We start from the raw sequence: 20,852 nt of genomic DNA on the forward strand, positions 1-20,852 counted from the left end.
GAAGCTGTTCAGCTCATGTCTCATTCTAACAGGCTTTCATCTCGTGACATTCTTTGTATTGTGTATTTGTTGGGAGTGTTCAGACACACCATACCCATACTAAAAGCCTTTCACTGCCGACTAGTGGTGTGACTGCCAAAATGCACCTCCATGTGCTAGTGTCACTCTTAACAAACCAGACCCTCTTTAATGTTCATATTAAATTTTTCTCATTAATATTTTCAAAATACTTTTTTCAGAGTTCTTCTTACAGAAATGGACCTGTTACTCCTGGAATAGCTAAACAAGAAATTCAAAATATCAAGGCAACATTTCAAAACACCTTTTTGGGAAATCTTCAGTCACATTTCTTGTAAATGTCTATAAATAAGTATTTGACTCACATCACTTTGACAACTCTTGCTCCATTTGCTAATGATGTGGTTGGCTGTTTTTCTTTTTTTTTTGGGACGTCGGTACAGATAAGATTATTGATTTTTACTATCATTCCGGAAAGTGATGATCAGGTTATTCCAGACTTACGCAAGGCACAGAGGCGCTAAGTATGGATTTCTCTTGGCAATGTGTCTGAAAACACAAACACACACACACAAAAAAATTATTCACATCAGAGCTATTTTGAGCAGTTAAGTATTTATGTTGGAAAGATATTTAATGACTATGTCTTCCTAAAAACAAACAAACAATCAAAGAAATGTAACTAACTTACTAACTAACTTACTAACTAACTAACTAAATACATGAATAGCCATATAGGGCCCTTATTTGAATTTCTATTCTTTCTGCTGTCCAGTGAAATGCATTTAGGGATTCTGCCTCTGGAATATCCCGTTTGAGATGCTTAAGATATGAATTGGTATGAATTGCGTGCCGATGAGAGCTGATTTTATAAACCAGGCATGAGTGTGTCAGATGAGCGCTGTTTTATAAACTTGGAATTTCCAAAGAGATAAGACACTACAAATAGGGGAACAAGGGTCCATTTGGGAACAGGCTGGAGGTCAGGGATTATGCTAGCACAGCTGAATTGCTGCTGTGTGTGTTAGCCAACTTCATTTCATGCCCTTTCACCTTTTGCTTTTATTGGCTGGCTTAACATTCTGGTCTCCCGGTTTAGCTTTAAAAGGAGTAGTGAAATCAATGACAGGTCCCTGGATAGTGAAAATGAGGAGACAAAAGTTGAGTCTGCTTTTTGTACTGTGTTGTGTGGGGAGCGTGTCATGTGTCACTAGGGAGTATTACCTTGGAATTAAGGAGATTCAGTGGGACTATGCTCCCAGCGGAAAAAACCTCATCCAAAACACAACCCTGAAAGAAGATGAGTAAGTCTTTCTATTGTCTTACGTGTTCACGGGACAACTACACTAATATATGCTCTAACATTTTGTACAGACATCTATCTATCTATCTATCTATCTATCTATCTATCTATCTATCTATCTATCTATCTATCTATCTATCTATCTATCTATCTATCTATCTATCTATCTATCTATCTATCTATCTCTGTCTGTGTGTGTGTGAGAGAGAGAGAGAGAGAGGGAGAGAGAGAGGATGTACAAGAATGAATGGCTGTATTACAGTTACATTATTGGTATCGCAAAACAGTGAATTCCTATGGACAGAATGTTAAGTGTTCAGGTTTAGTGGCGATGAAGGCACTGGGATTGGGACTGAACAGCCATATGAAACATGTAACACATAGTTATGTCACAGTCATTCACCAAGAGATGCGTCTGGGTCACCCGGACCTCTTCATAGTCTAGTGTGATTTTATGTGAAAGCACTGTGTTTGTTTTTCTGACTGTGGATAGGATCTAAATGGAGAAATTACAGAAATGACAAAAACTAATCCTCAACATCTCAATAAACACCGTAGGGGGTAACAGATAAATGAATCACATAATTATAATACATCAGTTTTGTTGTAAAACTGGTCTAAGGCGAATAGTTATATGGGAAAATATAAAAGTAAAAAAAAAAAAAACAACGTTTAGTGAGTTTAGTACAAAGTTAAGTTAAAAAAAAAAGTGTTTTATTAGATACGCGTTCTCTGAACCAAAGTTTACCGACTGTGTTAACATGGTCATTTTAAACCTCTGGATGTTCCGCCGTTCCAGACACGCGGCAACGTTCTTGGAAAGAGGAGAGCAGCGGATTGGACGAGTGTATAAGAAAGCCGTGTATCTGCAGTACACGGACGCCACCTACAGGCAGGAGATAGAAAAGCCCAAATGGCTGGGTTTCCTCGGCCCTCTGATCAGCGCTGAAGAGGGGGATGAGATTGTCGTGCACCTTAAGAACATGGCTTCACGCCCGTACACCATCCACCCACACGGCTTGTTCTACAACAAATCCCACGAAGGTGTGTGTGTGTGTGTGTGTGTGTGTGCGCGCGTGTGTGTGCGTGCGTGCGTGTGTGTGGAGTCTGTTTGTCTTTCTTTTATGTCCACCATATAAAAATTCATAAGCATGTGATATGTAAACTATCATGATATCACCATATCAACCCCGACAAATGCATATGCTGTTAGTGAATACAGGATCCTGGCCTCCGGTTGAAACGCACTATAAATTTTTTATGTCTGACAAATGTCTGACAAATTTTTGTTTCTGTCCTGTTGAGCCCTGTTGATTCAGATGATTCGCTAATTGTGCAATGCTGTACACAACTGTTAAGCAACTCCTAGCATCTGAACTTGCTGAACTCTGGGCCATGGATTAGTAATGTGTGAGACTGTTGAGAAAACCGTGAGAAAAGTTAATAGTTATAAAGTACACCCAGTATGTGAATTCATCATAAGTTGTGAAGCACTGATTAACATCAGCCTGTGTTCTTTGAATACTCAGAACTGTGACTGCCAAAGCATTGCACTTCGTGTGGTCTTACAACATTTACAAATAACCTGGATCGCGGCCTAAATACATGTAGTGTTAGAAGGTTGTTTTGTGTTTCTCTGCAGGTGCATTGTACCCTGACCATACCAAACCAGAGGACAAACAGGATGATGCCGTGGCGCCTGGGAAGACCTACACCTACAACTGGGTCCTATCATCAGCCCACGCACCCAGTAAAGACGATACCAACTGCCTGACCCGGGTTTACCACTCCCATCTCAATGCCCCGAAAGATATCGCCTCTGGTCTGATTGGCCCTCTCGTCATTTGTAAGAAAGGTACCTGGTCTTTTACTCAAAGTTTGAAAGCAACAATTGAAACATTAAGTTAAACATATTTTTGATGTTCTGGTGATGCATCATTCCCGCTAACTGAAGTACATGAGCAAATACAAATTGCTTCGGAGGCTGAAATATCTCTATGCAGGCCATGAAAACGTAACACATTTGATGATGGGCGAATGAAGGTTTTTTTTCCTGAGATTGTTTTTCTCTCGGTTTGTGACTCAGGGACTCTGGATGTCCACGGTGATAAGTCAGAGGACTACCTATATGCTCTGCTCTTTATGGTCTTTGATGAGAACCTCAGCTGGTATCTGGATGACAACATTAAGACCTACTGCACAGCACCCACCAAAGTCAACAAGGATGACGAGGACTTCCTGGAGAGCAATAAAATGCACGGTAAGCCCTCCTCACCTGACCAGAACTGTTCTTCTCATAGATTGTCTGGATTTTATCAAAAAAATCAAAAAAGCTTTTTTAACAACACAAACCTTACTGTATAATGTGCGATTTAGGTATGCTTAAATAGTTTGGACCCACTTTGAAAAGTGTTGCCTTAATGTCAAATTTTTATCTGAATGATAATTCCTTGAGGAAACGGTCAAGGCTGAAATCGTGATTAAATTTCCAAGAGAAGTCCCTCAAATAGTTCAAGCAGGCTCTTGTGGTCTTGAAGCCTTCACGTGGAGACCTAATCATTTCTCCCCGTGTCTTTGGCTGTGTCGTAGGCATCAACGGCTACGTGTATGGAAACCTTCCCGGCCTCAGCATGTGCATGGGGAACAAGATTCACTGGCATCTGCTCGGGATGGGCAACGAGGTCGACATCCACTCCGCGTTCTTCCACGGCCAGATCCTAACCGAACGCGGACACCACCTGGATACCGTCAGCCTGTTCCCGGCCACGTTTGTTAATGCGGAGATGGAGGCGGACAACCCTGGCCAATGGCTGCTCAGCTGCCAGGTCAACGATCACTTGCAGGGTATGGCTGAACCCTCCTTCCACTGATCTCACTGAAAGAGAGAAATTTTTCTGATATTTTAGTGTACCATATTTTAGTTTACCTCTTAAACAGGACTGTCCCACTTTCCACTGTGAGGTTGTGAAATTGTGTGTATTGACGTATTCAAAACAGAGGTGAATGTTTAACTTCAGTCGTGTGTACACAGCGTTACATAATATCCTCATGATAATATAATCTACAAAGGGTACCAATATGTTTGGCTTGGTTATATAAACTTCTTAAAAAGAAAAACACAACAAACCATCACACTTGTGTGCTTAGCGTGCACATACACAGTTATACCTTATTATTCTGAGTGTGACCACAGTGTGAATACTAAACATTTATTTATTCATTTATGTATGTGTGCATGGATGCATGTATATTTGTATGCATGCGTGTATTGATTTATGTATTCATTCACTAATTCATTCATTTTCATTGCAGCTGGCATGCAGGCCTTTTTTGAAATAAAGAGATGCTTCCCTGAGCCACACAAACCCAGACCGTTTGGGGAGACCAGACAGTACTACATAGCAGCAGAGGAGATCACCTGGGACTACGGGCCAACACAGATAAACCAGTACACCGGAAATCCCCTAAAGTCGGACAGGTTAGAATATGGTCTGCCCTCGCGTCTCTACATGCATAACCTGCAATACTTTCACACTAAAGCTTAATGATCAGATGACACGATGAATAACATGTGTCAGTGCACAAAACACTGTTTTGTGATTATTTTTTTCATCCCCTCACACCCTTCACCCGTCAAAACCAACGATCATGTCAAACTGAACCACAGTTCCTTTGGCTCATCGTCATTAGCGCTCTGTGTCTCTCTTAACCTCTCTAGTGATTCTGAGGTCTTCTTCGTGACTGGTGACGATCGCATTGGAGGGAAATACAAGAAGGTTCAGTACGTGGAATACACAGACGAAACCTTTACCAAACGCAAGGAGAGGCCGTCAGAGGAGCAGCACCTGGGCATTCTAGGTAAATCACACACACACACACACACACACACACACACACACACACATACACATATGTCTTATTTATATCCCATATGAATACTTTGTATTGCCAATAATGCTGTTTGTGAATGTAACAAAATAGGTAAATGTATAATAAAAGTGATTGATGTCAATGGCTTTCCCCCAGGGCCAGTTATAAGGGCAGAAGAAGAGGACACTATAAAAGTGGTTTTTAAAAACAAGGCCAGCAGACCCTACAGCATTCAGCCACATGGGGTCCAGTACAGTGTGGAACATGATGGCACACTATACCAGAATGCTCTGGAAGGTAAACAAGATGAGTTTCAATTACGGAGCAAGAGTTAACAACAGGCTTTCAGTCTCAGTGACCAGTGATTTCATTACAAATCTGTCCCTGTTTGCAGAATCTTACACCGCTAAAAAGCTACGAGAACTCAAGAAACAGCCAAGTAAGTACGTTATCATCTTACATGGTCAGGATGCACTGAAATAGCGTACACTCATTTGAAACGTGTTTGTCCATTCTGACAGAGCACAGAGAAAGCAGCTTAAGTCCACCCAAGGTTAAAGTCAGTCGTTAACCACGGAGCTACTGCCACCGTGTGGCTCTTGCAAATAAAAACTACGTATGACCTCAGCGTTTGTATGGGTTCCAGGGCATGCAGTCAACCTGGTCATAAAGAGTGAATCTGGCTGTGTTACACAGTACTGCATTAGTACACTGGCTCTCAATTTGATCTTCAAGGCCCACCTACCCTGCATGGTTTTTGTTTCAGCCTGTCACTAAAACACCTGGTTCTACTGATTATCCAATCATCAAGTCCTTGATTAGCTCAATCAGCTGTGATAATGAAGGGGAAAAAAAAACAATGACACATGAGGCAGGGGTGCCTTAGGGACAGATTGAGAGCCAGAGGATTAGAAGACCGTAGCTATGCCTTGACTTCCATGAGACATGGAACATGATTGAAACAAACAAACTACAATATGAACAGCTGCTCTAGGTAGTGTACCTTCTCCAGCATGAGCTAAATACTCATCCACTCTCCTAGGAGTCATAACCCCACTGCCAGCTGCTCTGGTCCAACCTGGCACTACCTACACCTACCAGTGGGTGGTGCCCAAGGGTGGAGGTCCCACGGCTGATGATGCTGACTGCATCACCCATCTGTACTACTCTGCCGTGGACCCTGTCCGGGACACCAGCTCTGGACTGGTCGGACCCCTACTGGTGTGCAAGCCCAAAACTCTGAAATCAGGAAAACAAGTAAGAGAAGTCTTCAATAAGGCAAAAAAAAATCAGTAGAGATGATGTTCATGCTCTCATGTATTGGGCAGCAGATTAAGGACTATCTTTACTTGTCTGGTCTTCATTATTTTTTCCATTGTAGAAAAATGTCGATAAAGAGTTCCACCTACTTGCTACTGTTTTTGACGAGAATCTAAGCTGGTATTTGGATGACAACATTAAGACATACACAAAATCACCTAAAACTGTCAACAAGGATGATGAGGACTTCCAGGAATCCAATAAAATGCACTGTGAGTCCAAAATGTTTATATTTTTTGTATATAAAAATACAATAAACAAGAAACGCTTGGCAAGCATTCTAACTTACACCGATTTTTTTTTTTATCTACAGCGATCAATGGATACATGTATGGAAACCTTCCAGGCCTGAGCATGTGTAAAGGGAACAAAGTGTCGTGGCATCTCTCCGGGCTGGGTTCAGAGGCTGACATCCATGGGCTGTATTTCCATGGCAACAGGTTCACTTACAGAGGGACCAGGAAAGACACCATCAACCTTTTCCCTCATATCTCTCACACAGTTATAATGGAGCCTGACAGCATGGGTAACGTTTCTCTCACTCTCTCTACTTTTCACACACTCTGTTATCACTCTTTTCATCCTACACAGTTCATTCCTTATACCGAAAATAACATTCTAAATTTACAATGAATTTTATTCATGAACTGTTGTTATTAGTGAGCATTACTCATTACGGGAGGTTTTGCAGTAGTGGAACGTGTTTTGGTTCATTCCTGTATAATGCACAGCCTTTTGGAACGTATTGCAAAATAACATTTCCTTATAAACTTATCAGTATTTATTGATAGCATACAGTGGACTCAATTGTCTTCACTGTTTATTTCATATTGATATTTTACATCATTCAACTCCAATTCCCTTTGTGTATTTCATCTTTCAAAATAATGCTAAATACATTGTTTGCACATGCTCATCCTCTGACTTCAGGACAATTTGAGGTGGTCTGTCAAACCACGGACCACTACCACGGCGGCATGCGAGCGAACTACACTGTGGAGAAGTGTCACTTCTGGCAAAAGCAGTCAGAGATCATGCTCCAGCAGAAGAAATACTACATCGCTGCCGTGGAGATGGAATGGGACTACTCCCCATCTCGGGCCTTTGAGGAGAAAGAACACGGCGGTCACAAAGACAGGTAGAGCAGCCCAGACTGCTGAATCTCTCACCACTGTATTAAACAAATCAATCATCACCACACTGGTTAGAACGTCAAATAATATTAGTCTCATTCTTACATAAGCACATGCAAGCTGACTTTATATTGTAACAAACTTGAATGTTTCTCTATGTTAGACATAAAGATGAATTAAAAATGTAAGTACATAATAGCAAGTGATTATGCTGAATGAGCACAGAATAGTTATACAGGATGAGAAGTTCACTAATGGTAACTATGGCCACATATTCATGGACTTGCCTGATGAATACTCTGTCTTCAGCCCAGGCAACACCTTCCTTGACAAAGGTGAGAAATCCATTGGTTCCAAGTACAAAAAGGTTCTGTACAGGGAGTACACAGATGACTCGTTCAAAAAACTGAAGGAGAGACCTGCAGATTTACAACACCTTGGAATCCTGGGTACAGATTTTTTAGATTTCCCACTGTTCATTTTCTCTAAAACACATACAAAACAAAACCCCACCGAAAAGGGCTTACATTTCTTGAGAATAACTGATGGTTTTTGTTTATTAGGGCCCATGATCCATGGGGATGTGGGTGAGAAAGTGAAGATTGTCTTTAAAAACATGGCCAGCCGGCCCTACTCCATCCACGCACACGGAGTGAAGACAGACAGTCCCAAAGTTATACCTACACCTCCAGGTACCACCTATCCACGCTGCTGTCTGCCTCAGACAACCTCAATAACTTTGTGTGATTTCTTAATATGTATGTTAAAACTTAAATCACAGTTTAGGATGACCTTTCACCACAGACTGTGTTTTTAAAAAAAAAAAAAAAAAGGTTTGTATGAAGCTTCCTTGAGCTTCATCTCATTGAAGCTTCATGAAGCTCTTGTAAGTGCTTTGTAAAACTGTTTCATGTTTAATGTGGATGATTTCTGAACTTGTGTTTTAAGGCCAGACTCAAACCTATACTTGGTACATTCCAAAGACTGCTGGACCAACTTCTCAGCAGGAAGAATGCAGTGTGGGCGCATATTATTCAACTGTGGATGAAATCAAGGTAAATCTTATTAATATGATCTAATGTCATGTTCTGCAAACCATCTCAGGAACGCTTCTGTCTATGACTTGTAAGTTAAAAAATGTGTTTGTTTTGTGTTCAAAATATCCTGCTTTTTGAGACCCAAAGCCTGATTTCTTCTCCAGGATCTGTACAGTGGCCTGATTGGTCCCCTGGTCATCTGTAGGCGGAGTCTTATGAGGAAATTAGGCCTGAAGAAGGAGATAGAAGAGTTTGCCCTGCTATTCATGGTGTTTGATGAGAATGAGTCCTGGTACCTAGATGACAACATCAAAACTAATATCAAAAATCCCAGTAAAAACTTGAAAGAAGATGAGGACTTTATTGAGAGCAACAAAATGCACGGTGTGTGTAACACTAAACCCAACCCAGTGAAACTAAATATATGAGTACAGATAAATATATAAACTGGGAAGGAATGCTCTAGGACCATCTGACTAGAAGCAGTTTTCATTTTTTTTAAACAATATGAGCTTTGTGGAGCTGGGCTTTATTTGCTGACTGTCTGATTGCAGGAATAAATGGTCTAGTCTATGGTAACCTCAAGGGACTGGACATGCATGTTGGAGACAAAGTCTACTGGTATCTAATGGGAATGGGGAACGAAGTCGACATGCACACAGTGCACTTCCACGGCCACAGTTTTGATTACAAGGTAACAAAGCAAAACACACACACACACACATTTCATACTGGTACTCACTTCGTAAAGAAACAGATCGTGTATTGTGGTCACCCTTATGCACACATAGAGTCTTATTTCTGGATTTTGGTGTGGTGGTCTGACTACCCTCTCTTCACAGTTGGGCGGTACCCATCGCGGAGACGTGTTTGATCTGTTCCCCGCCACCTTCCAGACGGTAGTGATGCGCCCGCTGTACCCGGGCACTTGGCTACTCCACTGCCACGTCAATGACCACATCATCGCTGGCATGAAGACCACGTACACTGTGCAGGAAAAAGACAAAGGTAGTCTGGACACCGGGGTGCTGTTCTTTAATGTCATAACTGGGTTATGGTGGGCAGTGTTGCTTTGGGGAACATTTTGATTCTCTTTGCACATCAGTGCCTATTACCTACAAAGTACAAAAATGCAAAAAACTAACCTAAGATGTTTTCCTTTCATTTCTCTAGGACAAAGGAGCAGTATTTTTGGCAGGAAATAAAGAAAATCATGTACATAAATCTGTGAGACTGTGGAGAGCTCAGAGTTTTTTCCTCTCATTCACTACCAATACCATCTTACTGCAGCTATGTTTGTGTGTGAGCGTTTGACATGCCTTGGTAAACGGAAATGAACTTCCTCGGACTGACTGCTGCTAATTGCATAGAGGCTACGCTGGGACTGAGCAGGAAGGCGTTGAAAGAGAAAGAGAGAAAAGAAAGGGGAAGGACAGAAATAGAAAGAGAATACTGCTATTAAACGCACATCTGAGGCAGACGCCACATACTCATCGGTCATCCTGAAAAACAGCTGTGATGCCAAACAGGCGACTTGTAAAGGTTATAATGTCTTTCTTAGTAATAACTGTATGCAAAAGTCCTTTTGTAATTCAATAAAAAACACTAAATTAATAAAAAAAAAAATGTTGAGAATTATTTTTAAATGTCAGTTATGAAATAAAAATGAATACTAAGAGCAGACTTTCTTGCACACGCACACAAACGCGCGCACGCACACACACACACACACACACACACACACAAAAACAAATGATTATGAAGAACATCAGAGACTCTATTCTTTACATTTTTGCCATCTCACTTTCACTTTACTTCTCTCTCTCAGAAAATGACATTCATTCCAGTAATATCCACTACAGTATATGCTAGCTGCTACATTATTTCTAAAAAGTCTGCAGTGACTAATTCAGAATGTTATTACAGATTCATTAATCAGTATATTTATAGTGTATGTACTGCATCTACATACCAGATATCTGTTCTCCAAGTTTTCTACCACTTCAGAGGGAAAGGCAATGTCTAATTTCCTCTTTTCCTGAATGATTTAAACCTATTATTTGTCCAGTACAGTCCAGGTCTAGCAAGAGGATATGGAATGATAAAAAACACCGTTTACTCTGAAAAAACTGAGGTGCACTGAGATGGACATTTTTACAGGCTCAGGACACTGGATTTGGGTCCATAGTTTAGGTACATGCCATAAAGTTTCCGTCATCTGTTGTGAATGTAGTAGAGCACGTCTTAAATCCAGTTAGTGTTTTAGGCATTTAGTTCTTTGTTCAGTCTTTTGCAGTATAAGCTGATTGTCGAGCAGCGTCCAGACGGTGACGCCGTGCTCAGGTCATCAGATGCCTTTGGCTGCATTCCAACAGATGGGGCAGAAAGAACCGCGCGGTCCCGTCATCAGGCAACAGGTCCAGCAGCTCCAGCGGGTTTAGCTCCATGGCAACCACCACCAGTGTTTCTGTTTCACGAAGAAAAAAAAAAAAAAACACCAGTGAGCTGTTTATAACAGGAAATAACAGGAAAACAGCTATTGCTTTTTGGCATGCCACGTAGAAAAAAAAAAAAAAACCAAGGGCGGAAAACGGTTTCGACCTTTTAGAGCTGATAATAAAGTGCCGTTTTCTCCTCCAGCTCCTCGTGTTCTCTCACAAAGCTCGGGGAACAGTTTCTGCCACCACAGTGCCTGCCAGGGAAAAACCAGAAAACGAGAGCCCTGTTTACGCCTTTATCGCCCGCGTTCGACGACGTGACGGCGCGTCCTAATTCTGACCGCCGCGTCAATTGTTCATTTTGACAAACGACTGATACGTCGTGAATGAGAGGTTTATTCCAGAACTTCACCTGTGCTTTGGGAACAGATATGGTTATAAAAAAAAAATATCTAAATGTGCTGTGGGTCTTATAAAGAATTAATGATCTACATTAGAGTGTGCACAAATGACTCATGTTCTCCATCATGGCACTAACACTTTGACTCGGTGTCACTGTCAGAATTGGGCTTAGTTCATTTTCCAGCTACAGACCTGGTGAACAAACAGGGCTGACGAAGTGAAAAACACTGATGGGCCACGGCCCCGGAGACAAACAACAAATAAACTACACTGAATCTAACTTCCGGAGCAAACTCAAAATCAACGGGAGTGACTGCAGTGCCAATTCACGCGTCAATAAAAAAAAAAAAAAGACCTCGAGCGATCTCAGGCTTAAAAGGACGGAGGGCCAGCAGGCAGCCAGCAGCAAAGAGAAGAGAAGGGAAGGGATACGTGCCATTTTGTCGTTCTGTAGCTCATGGTTGGCATAGGGGATGATGGCCTGGGGGCAGCGGTCGAGCAGACGCTCGATGGAGCTCTCGTGTTGGCCGAGCTTGGTGGCACAGAGCACGTGCACGCTCAGACCAGCGTTATCCGTGTCCGACAACTGCTCCAGCAGAGGCAAGATGGACGAAACGTCCAGCGTGGGGCCGCAGAGCAGAGACTGACCGGGCCGAAGAAGAGATTATTATAATTATTGTTGTTATTACACAGAGAATAATCTGGAACATGAGCAGTTTATTTTTCAGTTATGCTGCTTCATCATCGCTCAGAAACAGCACAACATGAAAAAAGAGATGAGAGGTCTCTAATTCCCTCATCATTGCCTATTCTGGAACTTTCCAGGCCTCAGTTTGAGTTACTGTTGTGTGTGTGTGTGTGTGGTGAGTAGTGCCATGAGAGAGACACACACCTGGAGTTTCTGCAGATCCTCCTGATAGTCATGGGTAATGCTGAGGTGAGCTGGAGTGAGGATGTTCAGCCACGGGAAGACAATGCCATAATGACAGCAGGAGTTAATCTGAAAACAAACAAACAAACCACAGGCTAAGACTTTAACTGAACTGAATTATGTTTTCTCTCCAAATTCGTTTCCGAACAAAACTGCTCCAAAGTCAAAATGTTGAAAATCTGTCTACTGTTTGCTGAATGTTGGATAAAGTTCCCACCCTAATGTTTCTTCATCAAAGTAACTGCTTCGACTGAATTGTTATCAACTGACCCACTCTGAATTTAATTTAATTCATGACATTTTTATGAAGCAGAGGTATAAGTGTAAATGAATACTTCCCCTAAACGAGCTGGTTTCTTATAGAGTCGCTGTGTACTCACCAGGTCCTCTGCAGTTTTAAGGGGTTTGATGCCCGTGCGGTCCCTGTGGGTGAGGCGATCAATGTAGACGGAGGAGAGACGGAACAGGAGCTCCTGGATGATGGCCTCCTGAGAGGAGGCCACTAACAGCGCCTCCCAGAAATCAACCAACAACTGTGGGCTAGCCTGCACCTCCTCTTCACACAGCTCCTGAGAGACAGAGAGAGTATAAGAAAAGAAGAGGAGAGTGAGGGAGAGTAGGGAGGGAGGGTGTGAGAGAGAGAGAGAGAGAGAGAAAGGGAAGAGAGAGTGGTAAGATACATAGAGAAATAAGACACAGAAAGGGTGATGAAGGTAGGATAAAAAGAAAGAGTTGGAAGGATTCCAGCGTAAGTCACTGATGTAATAACTCTATGACAGGCTGCTCTACCTGGAGGAAGAGATCAGCCTCGTCCAGTTTGACTTTACTGTTCTCATGCAGGGCCACTGTGGCTGCCACCAGCAGACCAGCCTGCGTGTCCCTCAGGTGTCGTGCAAACGCCGTGGGTTGAACTGCCTTCCCACGCCCATGGAGCAACAGATTGGGTTCTTCTATGAAGCCATAAACCTGCAGCATCTGTATCACACGCAAGAGCATATTAACCCAAAACAGAGTGACATTCAAAGGTAGTCTCCATTCACCCACCTCTTACTATTGACCAAAGTGGATTTCTCGACATGGTGCACAATTAAACGTTTGAAAGGATCTAATTCATTGTTTTCCTCATGGATACAGTAATTCACTAGGCCACATAATATTTGCTTTGCTAATAATCACAGATAAATCAACTCAGCAAAGAGGGATAAAAATGAAAGAAAAAAAAAAGAAAATATTTTCCAACTCAGTCAATTCAGGGACCTAGCTGAAATTTGACCTAACAAATATTCATTGTGAGCAAAAATGCATTCCACTGAGCGGAAAGGAAAGTCTTCTCTGTAGTCATACAGGAATGGAGCTTTTCTCCATTCCCTCATAAGACCTTTTAAGCATGGAGCCCTCTTACCTCTGCATGGCGGTCCATCTGTTGTCTGTAGAGGTGAAGATCACCCATACGTAGCGCCAGCGCAGCCTGGCACAAGGTGAGGGTGACGGAGGGAGCGCTGGAGACTTCCAGGCGGCCCAGATTGGACAGGGCACAGGCCGGGCTGGCGTTGCATAAAAAGGGGCTGTTGACCACGTGGGGCAGCTGGGTGGGCTCGGCCACGCTAAAGATGTCAAGGACTTTGTTGGCCGTCTCCTATAAACAGCACACAGGGTTAGTAAACCTCAACAGCCTAACAGTATGTCAGAGTATCACAGCACACAGAGTCAGTCACACACAACAGCCTAACAGTACGTCAGGGTATCACAGCACACAGAGTCAGTCACACACAACAGCCTAACAGTACGTCAGAGTATCACAGCACACAGAGTCAGTCACACACAACAGCCTAACAGTACGTCAGAGTATCACAGCACACAGAGTCAGTCACACACAACAGCCTAACAGTACATCAGAGTATCACAGCACACAGAGTCAGTCACACACAACAGCCTAACAGCACGTCAGGGTATCACAGCGCACAGAGTCAGTCACACACAACAGCCTAACAGTACGTCAGAGTATCACAGCACACAGAGTCAGTCACACACAACAGCCTAACAGTACGTCAGAGTATCACAGCACACAGAGTCAGTCACACACAACAGCCTAACAGTACGTCAGAGTATCACAGCACACAGAGTCAGTCACACACAACAGCCTAACAGTACGTCAGAGTATCACAGCACACAGAGTCAGTCACACACAACAGCCTAACAGTACGTCAGAGTATCACAGCACACAGAGTCAGTCACACACAACAGCCTAACAGTACGTCAGGGTATCACAGCGCACAGAGTCAGTCACACACAACAGCCTGACCGTATGAACAGGGTACCACGTGCTGATAATGCGGGTATTACCCTATGGAGCTCATAGCAAAATGTAAGACAATAGTTTAAGGCGCGTTGTGGCTAAAGCAGGAAGAGCTGGTCTCTCACTTCACTGAGTTCCTCCGCGGTCTCCTCATAGAGCGAGTGCTTAAGGAAGAAGATGAAGCCCTTGCCATACTCCGCTCTGCCGCCAGCTAATGCCAGGTTCCTCTCAATGACCTCCGTCATGGTCAGGCCAGACATCTTATAGTAAGGCAGGGCCAAATGGCAATCTCGCTTGTCCACCCTACGAAACAGACAAGGCAACAGAACACACAACCTCTGGTTCATCAGTGGGACAAAACTACCTTATGGTTTGTAAAGATGCTACACTATGTGATGCGATATGATATGATATTAGCATACTTTTAACAACGTCTAATCTGACACATTCTGCTCCCAGTCCATACTGAACGTATAATCTGTGCTCAAACTGCAGATTGTAAAGGGTTACGTAAATAATCCTACCATCATTAAGCGCCCCTTCCGCACATTCTTTCACCACCCAGTTATGACTAGCATGACATCCAATCCAAACATTCCTGTGTCAGATGACAGAAGGTTTTGCCCTGTCTAAGCTTTCTTTGGCTGGACAGAATGCCCACCTGCTAAAACAGTCTCCCAGCTGGGCGCAGCTCTCCTGGAAAGCCTGCCTCAGCTCTGCTCCATCCGCGGATTCATCGGTGCCGAGGCGGGGGTCCAGCAAAGCCTCGCGCAGGAGGAGGTGGGCTTCACTCAGCAGGTGGACAAAACTCTGAGAGAGCGGAGTGGTCAGCTCGTACTTCCTACTGTACTCCACCTGTTGGGAGGAGGAACACAGCACACAGCATATGAGTCAACACAGGCTTGAATAACACAGGCTTGAATAACACAGGTGGTTAAGCGGTTCACAGCTGTTAAATGTAGATTTACCATGTTTCGTAAATCTTGCTTACACTTTGCAAACTGTCCAGCTTTTCCCTGAACAGGGTTAATTACAAGTTATGGGGACACTTAATTAAAGGTTCCTGATCTACGATGCAGGTGTAAACAGAGTTTGTGAACAACACAGGTTTCTAGCATAAGTAGGCCTTAAGAACTACACAAATAAGGCATTTTAAAGAGTATTACGGTTACAAGCAATACCATTTCAAAAAGGACTATTTGTGATCAGAGAGAATACACGGTTAGCTGTATGAATACGGCGCATGTCTGTAAAGTACTGCGAGGAATAAGAGTTGAGGTACTGTACTATCTCTCTGTAGAGCTGTAGAGTGGACACGGTGTTAACGACATAGAGGTTCCAGCCATGGCCACTCTCACTTGGCTCCTTGGGTTTGGACACGGAGGTCTTTCTGGACCTGGATCCAAAGAGAGAATATGAAGGCAATCAGAGCACACAAAGTAACACCAAATATCAAATGAGTCTAACGTAACACAACAGATCCCCTGAAGAACACTGAGGCAATGCCTAATGGTAAATACGGTTCTCTACTCTAGTATCAGGCAATATGAGAGTGAAATTCATGGACATTTGCTGCCTAATTAGATCAAAGTCATAGCCTTCTTACTACGGCTGGGTGAGAAATGAACGCTTAACGGGTCTAGTGATTTAATGAACTTTCACAAGAATTAGCAAACAGACTCTATGAATCAACATTTGTAATGTACTTTTTAAACCATGATAATCTATGTCTGAAGTAAGTAATGACAAACAGTTTGTGGTAGGTACAACTCCATCATTAGTCATACATGCAGTTAAATCCAACTGACAAGTTAAAGGGGTATAAGGATTAGAGTTTATCAGGCTCAACAACTGTGATTACTTTCCTCTTGAAGAAAAAAAAATCATCAGTCGACAAAGGAGAAAGGTCAGGCCACTGCACACAATGGTCAGTTTGTTATGAACAATCTGTGTTGAATGACCAACTAAGTGGCTTTAGTGCAGTTTGTATTTTTAGTGGGGCAGGGTAGGAATTCTTCAGGAACTCTCCAAACAAACGTTTCTAATGTTTGACGTTCTGCTTTTGATGTTCTACTTCTTGATCTTTGGCAGTCGTGGTGCTGAACATTTCCTCAAAAAAAGGGCTGTGGCTCCAGAAGTGAAATCTGATGTCGTATGGGTGGGTCGACTGTTAAAGCCTGTGAGCTGAGTTAAACAGTCACTGTTCAATCACAGGGATGTTAGGGTGTTTTAAGAGGGCGACTTTACAGGGTTAACATGCTGTTAAGGTCACTCCACACAGGCTGAACTGTCGGCCAGCTGACTTACAGGAACGACCTGGACAGAAGGCTCTCCAGAGCAGGGTTGGTGGATGGCTCTATACCTACCGCTAGGAAAATCCCTGTTAGGGTTTTGTGATCTTTCAATTCACTACAACAAGAATTACAGGGCATTTATTCCACATGGAGGCGTAGTAAGTAAAACAAACAAACAAACAAACAAAAAAACCCAACAGTTTTCACCTATGACAATGGATTTGATAAAAACATAGACATAAAACATGGAATTAAATCTCCAGAGCATAAAAATGATGAAATATACAGTTTAGAAAGATTTTCTTCTCTAACTGGGCTGCATTCAATCACACCAATTCTTATTTAGTGTTACAAGCAATGATAGAAGTTCCAACAAAAAAACACCAGGACGCAATGCAGAGGTGAAGGTGAACATGAACAGATATTATTTTTTATTTTTATAATAGATAATATTTTTAACCACAAGTAACCTACGGGGTCCTTCGGGCAGCCCTCTCCGTTTCCTCTTTACTGTCCACGCTGGCGGCCGTGAGAAGGACGACATGATCCCGGTCCAAGCACAGAGCCTTCAGGCCAATGAAGACCTGGATGCGCAGGGCACACACCTCCATAGTAAACGGAGGACACGCCTGCCAACACAAAGAGCCATCACGTTGAGACAGCCAATCAAATCAGAGTTTCACCATGAAACGGGTCAGTATAAGCCGGGCATGTCACCAGATTCTATTTTCCTATTAAAATTCAAGTGACTTTGCTGTGAATGCCCAATGTCCTCCTCAGCAGTCACCAGTCCATTGTTAGTCACGCACACAAGCTGACTGAGGCAAAGGGATTCAACAAACAGAGGGTAGCGTGGTTTCAAATTCATTCCTATGGATTTGTATGTTTCAGTGCTATTGTTTAAATGGTAACAAGATTACAGACGAAAGTATGCTTTGTAGCTAAATGAAAGTGTTAAGTCAAATATGGAGCAATATTTGGTAAGGGGTCTACGAGGTTCATAACAATATTAATGAGGGTATAACAGACTTTACCCTCATGGTAGTATCAATGTAGGCGTCTTCAGCTCGAGATGCCAGTGCACTGCACCTCACCGAAAAGCACTGGAGAGCATTCCTGTGCGAGAAGAGAAAAGAAATAGTTTCAGAAAATGAAAAGCACTGCCCACTTTTTCGAACGGTGACATCTCATTCGAGGGGGGAATTTAAGTCTTCCTTAGCACTTCAGCCTACAGGGGCACGTAGCTGACTCACCTGGTAATGACGTGGAGAAACCGGACAGTAAGCACTGCCTGAAGGGCTTTCTCTGGGTACTGGTAAGTAGAGATGAGCTCCACTGTGTTCTTCAGACTGTACATGTAGCCAGTGTTAGGCAGGGAGAAGAAACAGAATATGCATGTTGGCTCTGAGGCTTTGGCATTGCTAGCCCCTTCCTGGTTACCCTCTGAAAATAAAAAAAACACCAGAATTTTCACCAGATTTTCTGAAGCAAAAACAAAATAGTTTATATCTGCTGCTTGGAGCCATAAGATTTAAATATCATCTCTATGATGATACCTTCCATTTTTTCTTGATTATGTTTTCTTTGGTATCAATGGATTGAATGCTGTCATTGCTGCTCAAACATCAGTCTGCTTTCTTCCTGACTACAATACTGAAAATCTGATAAAAACAAGAACACCTCAATAAAAAATGCAACATTATGTTCACTCACTAGTAAACATGGGAAGCAGTTGCAGGGAATGCAAACAAGTGTCCTCCACGCTACAACCTTGGAAGAAATCAGGAGCAAAGCGCCTGCAAGAGGAAGGACCAATCAAATCACTTCACATCACAGTCACAGCCAATGAGATTCATTGACCCCTGGTATAAAGATGCCACTGAGAAGATGCAACACCTGTAGAGGACATAGGTCACCCCCATGCTGTCCCCGGTCTCCGTCTCCATTCCCGTCAACTCTAAGGTCACGGAGATGCCACAGTCTTTTGCATTCTCACCCAGCATCTCTTGATGTTTTGGTAACATGAAAAAATCATCTGCCTCATCATGGGAACTCGGGCCATCCTTTTTTGCCTCTGTAAGAACAAATTAAATAAAATGAAAGATGCTGTCAGGCTTCTGTAAGATGCACTTTCATAACAGGCGCTGATACAAGTGATGAACGAACACAACTCTTTGAAAAAGATGTCACAGCAACAGTTTAGCAACAGCAACGGAAATTTTTGAAAATAATCACAGATTCCTTGGGAAACCTTTCAGTCCATACCCAAAGTGTAAGTTTTATATCCATATTAATCATAAATGGAAAGTCTTTAGTGAACATCTTTCAGTGCAAACATCATGAAATCACTGATGCTAGTATGAATCAGCTACTGAACAGAGACAACCAACCACTGAACATAAACAGAAGAGGCATACCTCCAGGGTTGACCTGGTCAGCTCCTGACAGGATATCGCTGGGAAGCAGAGAATGTCGCTCTGTCTGCTGGGAGTTCTTCTGCAGGCGTTCCAGTCTGACCACCAGTACTTCCAGCTCCATCTGCATGGCCACATATCCGCCACAGAGGGCCACCTGGGAAGGGCTCCAGTTGGGAATATGCAGGATCAGGAACCTCTCAAAATCCAGCACGGAGAGCTGTTCGTTCACAGCCACTCGTCTCAAGCTAAAGACCACCAAGCTTTTGGTGCAACCCACCAGAAGGTCCCCCGTGAGAGGGCAGCAGGCCACACACAGTGGCGCATCCACCAGCGGTATCTCGATAATCTCCATCTGTTCCTTGGGAGCTCCACGGAAGGAGGACCCACGGAGGATAAGGCCCAGTAGACGCACACCAACCCGGGTTTTCTCCGCTGCCTGGTAGCGCCAGTTGGTGTATGCCCTGAGGTATGTGGCTTTGTTCTTCTCCTCGATAGTAACAAGATAGTCACCTGCAGTGACGATATTGGTTTTGTGGTTAGTTGACAAAAGATCAGAGTTATCCATTGGCATCACTTAAGTTACAACACAAACACAAACACAGCTTTTTGTAGCTTTGCTGTCTTTAAAAAATAGGCATAAAATACGCTGAATATTTGTTCGAAAACTTCAGCATAAAGTTACCAGTCACCCACGATAGGCCGATATTGCTCTATTTGCAGGACAACATTTAACCATACCTATTTGACTGTGCAGAATACTGTGTACTGTGCCCATTGTAGCGAAACGGCAGATGAGTGGGCATCCCTCCTCCTGTATTTGATATGCCTCGATCTTGCATCCCCCCGCGGACACTACAAACAGGGCACCTCCACCGGAGCAAATTAGTCCGGGCTCCTGTTCGGTTGGCACAATTTGCTGAGATGCGAAAGGGTGGCAGTTGTATACGTGAACCATTTCGACGAGAGTCAAGTTAGTCCGGTTTTAACTGTCTGCATTGTTCGAACTAGGAGAAAGACACCGTTTATTCTTTGATGACAGAGAGAGTGGTCTCCATAGCCTGATCAATATCACATGCTTGGGTGTCTTGTGATGATCAGGCAGAAATCGTTAGGTTGTTTGAGAGTCGGTTCCGCTTCCTCCTTTTACTAAAATCTTGGTTTAAAAAACCTTTAAAGTAGATAAAATGTATCTTACATGATTATACTTAGTTTGTTAGCATTGCCTTGTAGCAGAGAATTCGAAACCGTCACACTGAATGATCTAGTTCCTGAAACAAATAAACTGTTTTCAGCGAAAGCCACGCCCTAGATGCTCATTGGTGTTTCGGTTAATCAATCAACCGGTCTCGCTTATTATTGGCTACTTGAATATTAGACCCATGCAGCAAGAATC

At 43.0% G+C, this 20,852-nt stretch overlaps 2 protein-coding genes across 2 annotated transcripts; one reads left to right on the top strand and one right to left on the bottom strand.

The window, feature by feature from the left end:
- Positions 1 to 1,136: 1,136 nt before the first annotated feature.
- Positions 1,137 to 10,307, top strand: cp (ceruloplasmin). Its single transcript, XM_030791261.1, has 20 exons — positions 1,137 to 1,322; positions 2,121 to 2,365; positions 2,964 to 3,176; positions 3,408 to 3,581; positions 3,911 to 4,165; positions 4,634 to 4,799; positions 5,040 to 5,179; positions 5,348 to 5,488; positions 5,586 to 5,630; positions 6,234 to 6,448; positions 6,573 to 6,723; positions 6,825 to 7,037; positions 7,442 to 7,649; positions 7,954 to 8,093; positions 8,208 to 8,336; positions 8,593 to 8,699; positions 8,846 to 9,065; positions 9,236 to 9,375; positions 9,524 to 9,689; positions 9,855 to 10,307. The coding sequence occupies exons 1-20, from the start codon at positions 1,141 to 1,143 to the stop codon at positions 9,884 to 9,886; spliced, it is 3,282 nt and encodes a 1,093-aa protein (XP_030647121.1). The 5' UTR covers positions 1,137 to 1,140; the 3' UTR covers positions 9,887 to 10,307.
- Positions 10,308 to 10,416: 109 nt separating this feature from the next.
- hps3 (HPS3 biogenesis of lysosomal organelles complex 2 subunit 1) lies at positions 10,417 to 20,688 on the bottom strand. Its single transcript, XM_030791524.1, has 17 exons — positions 20,198 to 20,688; positions 19,460 to 19,969; positions 18,939 to 19,116; positions 18,756 to 18,838; positions 18,296 to 18,485; positions 18,077 to 18,158; positions 17,517 to 17,671; positions 16,036 to 16,144; positions 15,410 to 15,603; positions 14,874 to 15,051; positions 13,855 to 14,088; positions 13,242 to 13,427; positions 12,833 to 13,021; positions 12,414 to 12,521; positions 11,958 to 12,164; positions 11,283 to 11,373; positions 10,417 to 11,148 (listed from the first exon to the last, which is right to left on the bottom strand). The coding sequence occupies exons 1-17, from the start codon at positions 20,412 to 20,414 to the stop codon at positions 11,021 to 11,023; spliced, it is 3,039 nt and encodes a 1,012-aa protein (XP_030647384.1). The 5' UTR covers positions 20,415 to 20,688; the 3' UTR covers positions 10,417 to 11,020.
- Between the last annotated feature and the right edge of the window lie 164 nt (positions 20,689 to 20,852).

The sequence above is a fragment of the Chanos chanos genome, chromosome 14 (genome assembly GCF_902362185.1).
Source record: "Chanos chanos chromosome 14, fChaCha1.1, whole genome shotgun sequence".
Taxonomy (NCBI): domain Eukaryota; kingdom Metazoa; phylum Chordata; class Actinopteri; order Gonorynchiformes; family Chanidae; genus Chanos; species Chanos chanos.

What these genes read in the sequence shown, in the direction of transcription:
- cp (XM_030791261.1), top strand. Translation starts at nt 1,141, where the DNA reads ATGACAGGTCCCTGGATAGTGAAAATGAGGAGACAAAAGTTGAGTCTG. An exon ending in ACAACCCTGAAAGAAGATGA is followed by an intron (nt 1,323 to 2,120) that starts GTAAGTCTTTCT and finishes CCGCCGTTCCAG; the next exon opens with ACACGCGGCAACGTTCTTGG. An exon ending in TGTGCAGGAAAAAGACAAAG is followed by an intron (nt 9,690 to 9,854) that starts GTAGTCTGGACA and finishes TCATTTCTCTAG; the next exon opens with GACAAAGGAGCAGTATTTTT.
- hps3 (XM_030791524.1), bottom strand. Translation starts at nt 20,414, where the DNA reads ATGGTTCACGTATACAACTGCCACCCTTTCGCATCTCAGCAAATTGTG. An exon ending in TGACCAGGTCAACCCTGGAG is followed by an intron (nt 19,117 to 19,459) that starts GTATGCCTCTTC and finishes TTGTTCTTACAG; the next exon opens with AGGCAAAAAAGGATGGCCCG. An exon ending in AGCTACAGAACGACAAAATG is followed by an intron (nt 11,374 to 11,957) that starts GCACGTATCCCT and finishes TTTCCCTGGCAG; the next exon opens with GCACTGTGGTGGCAGAAACT.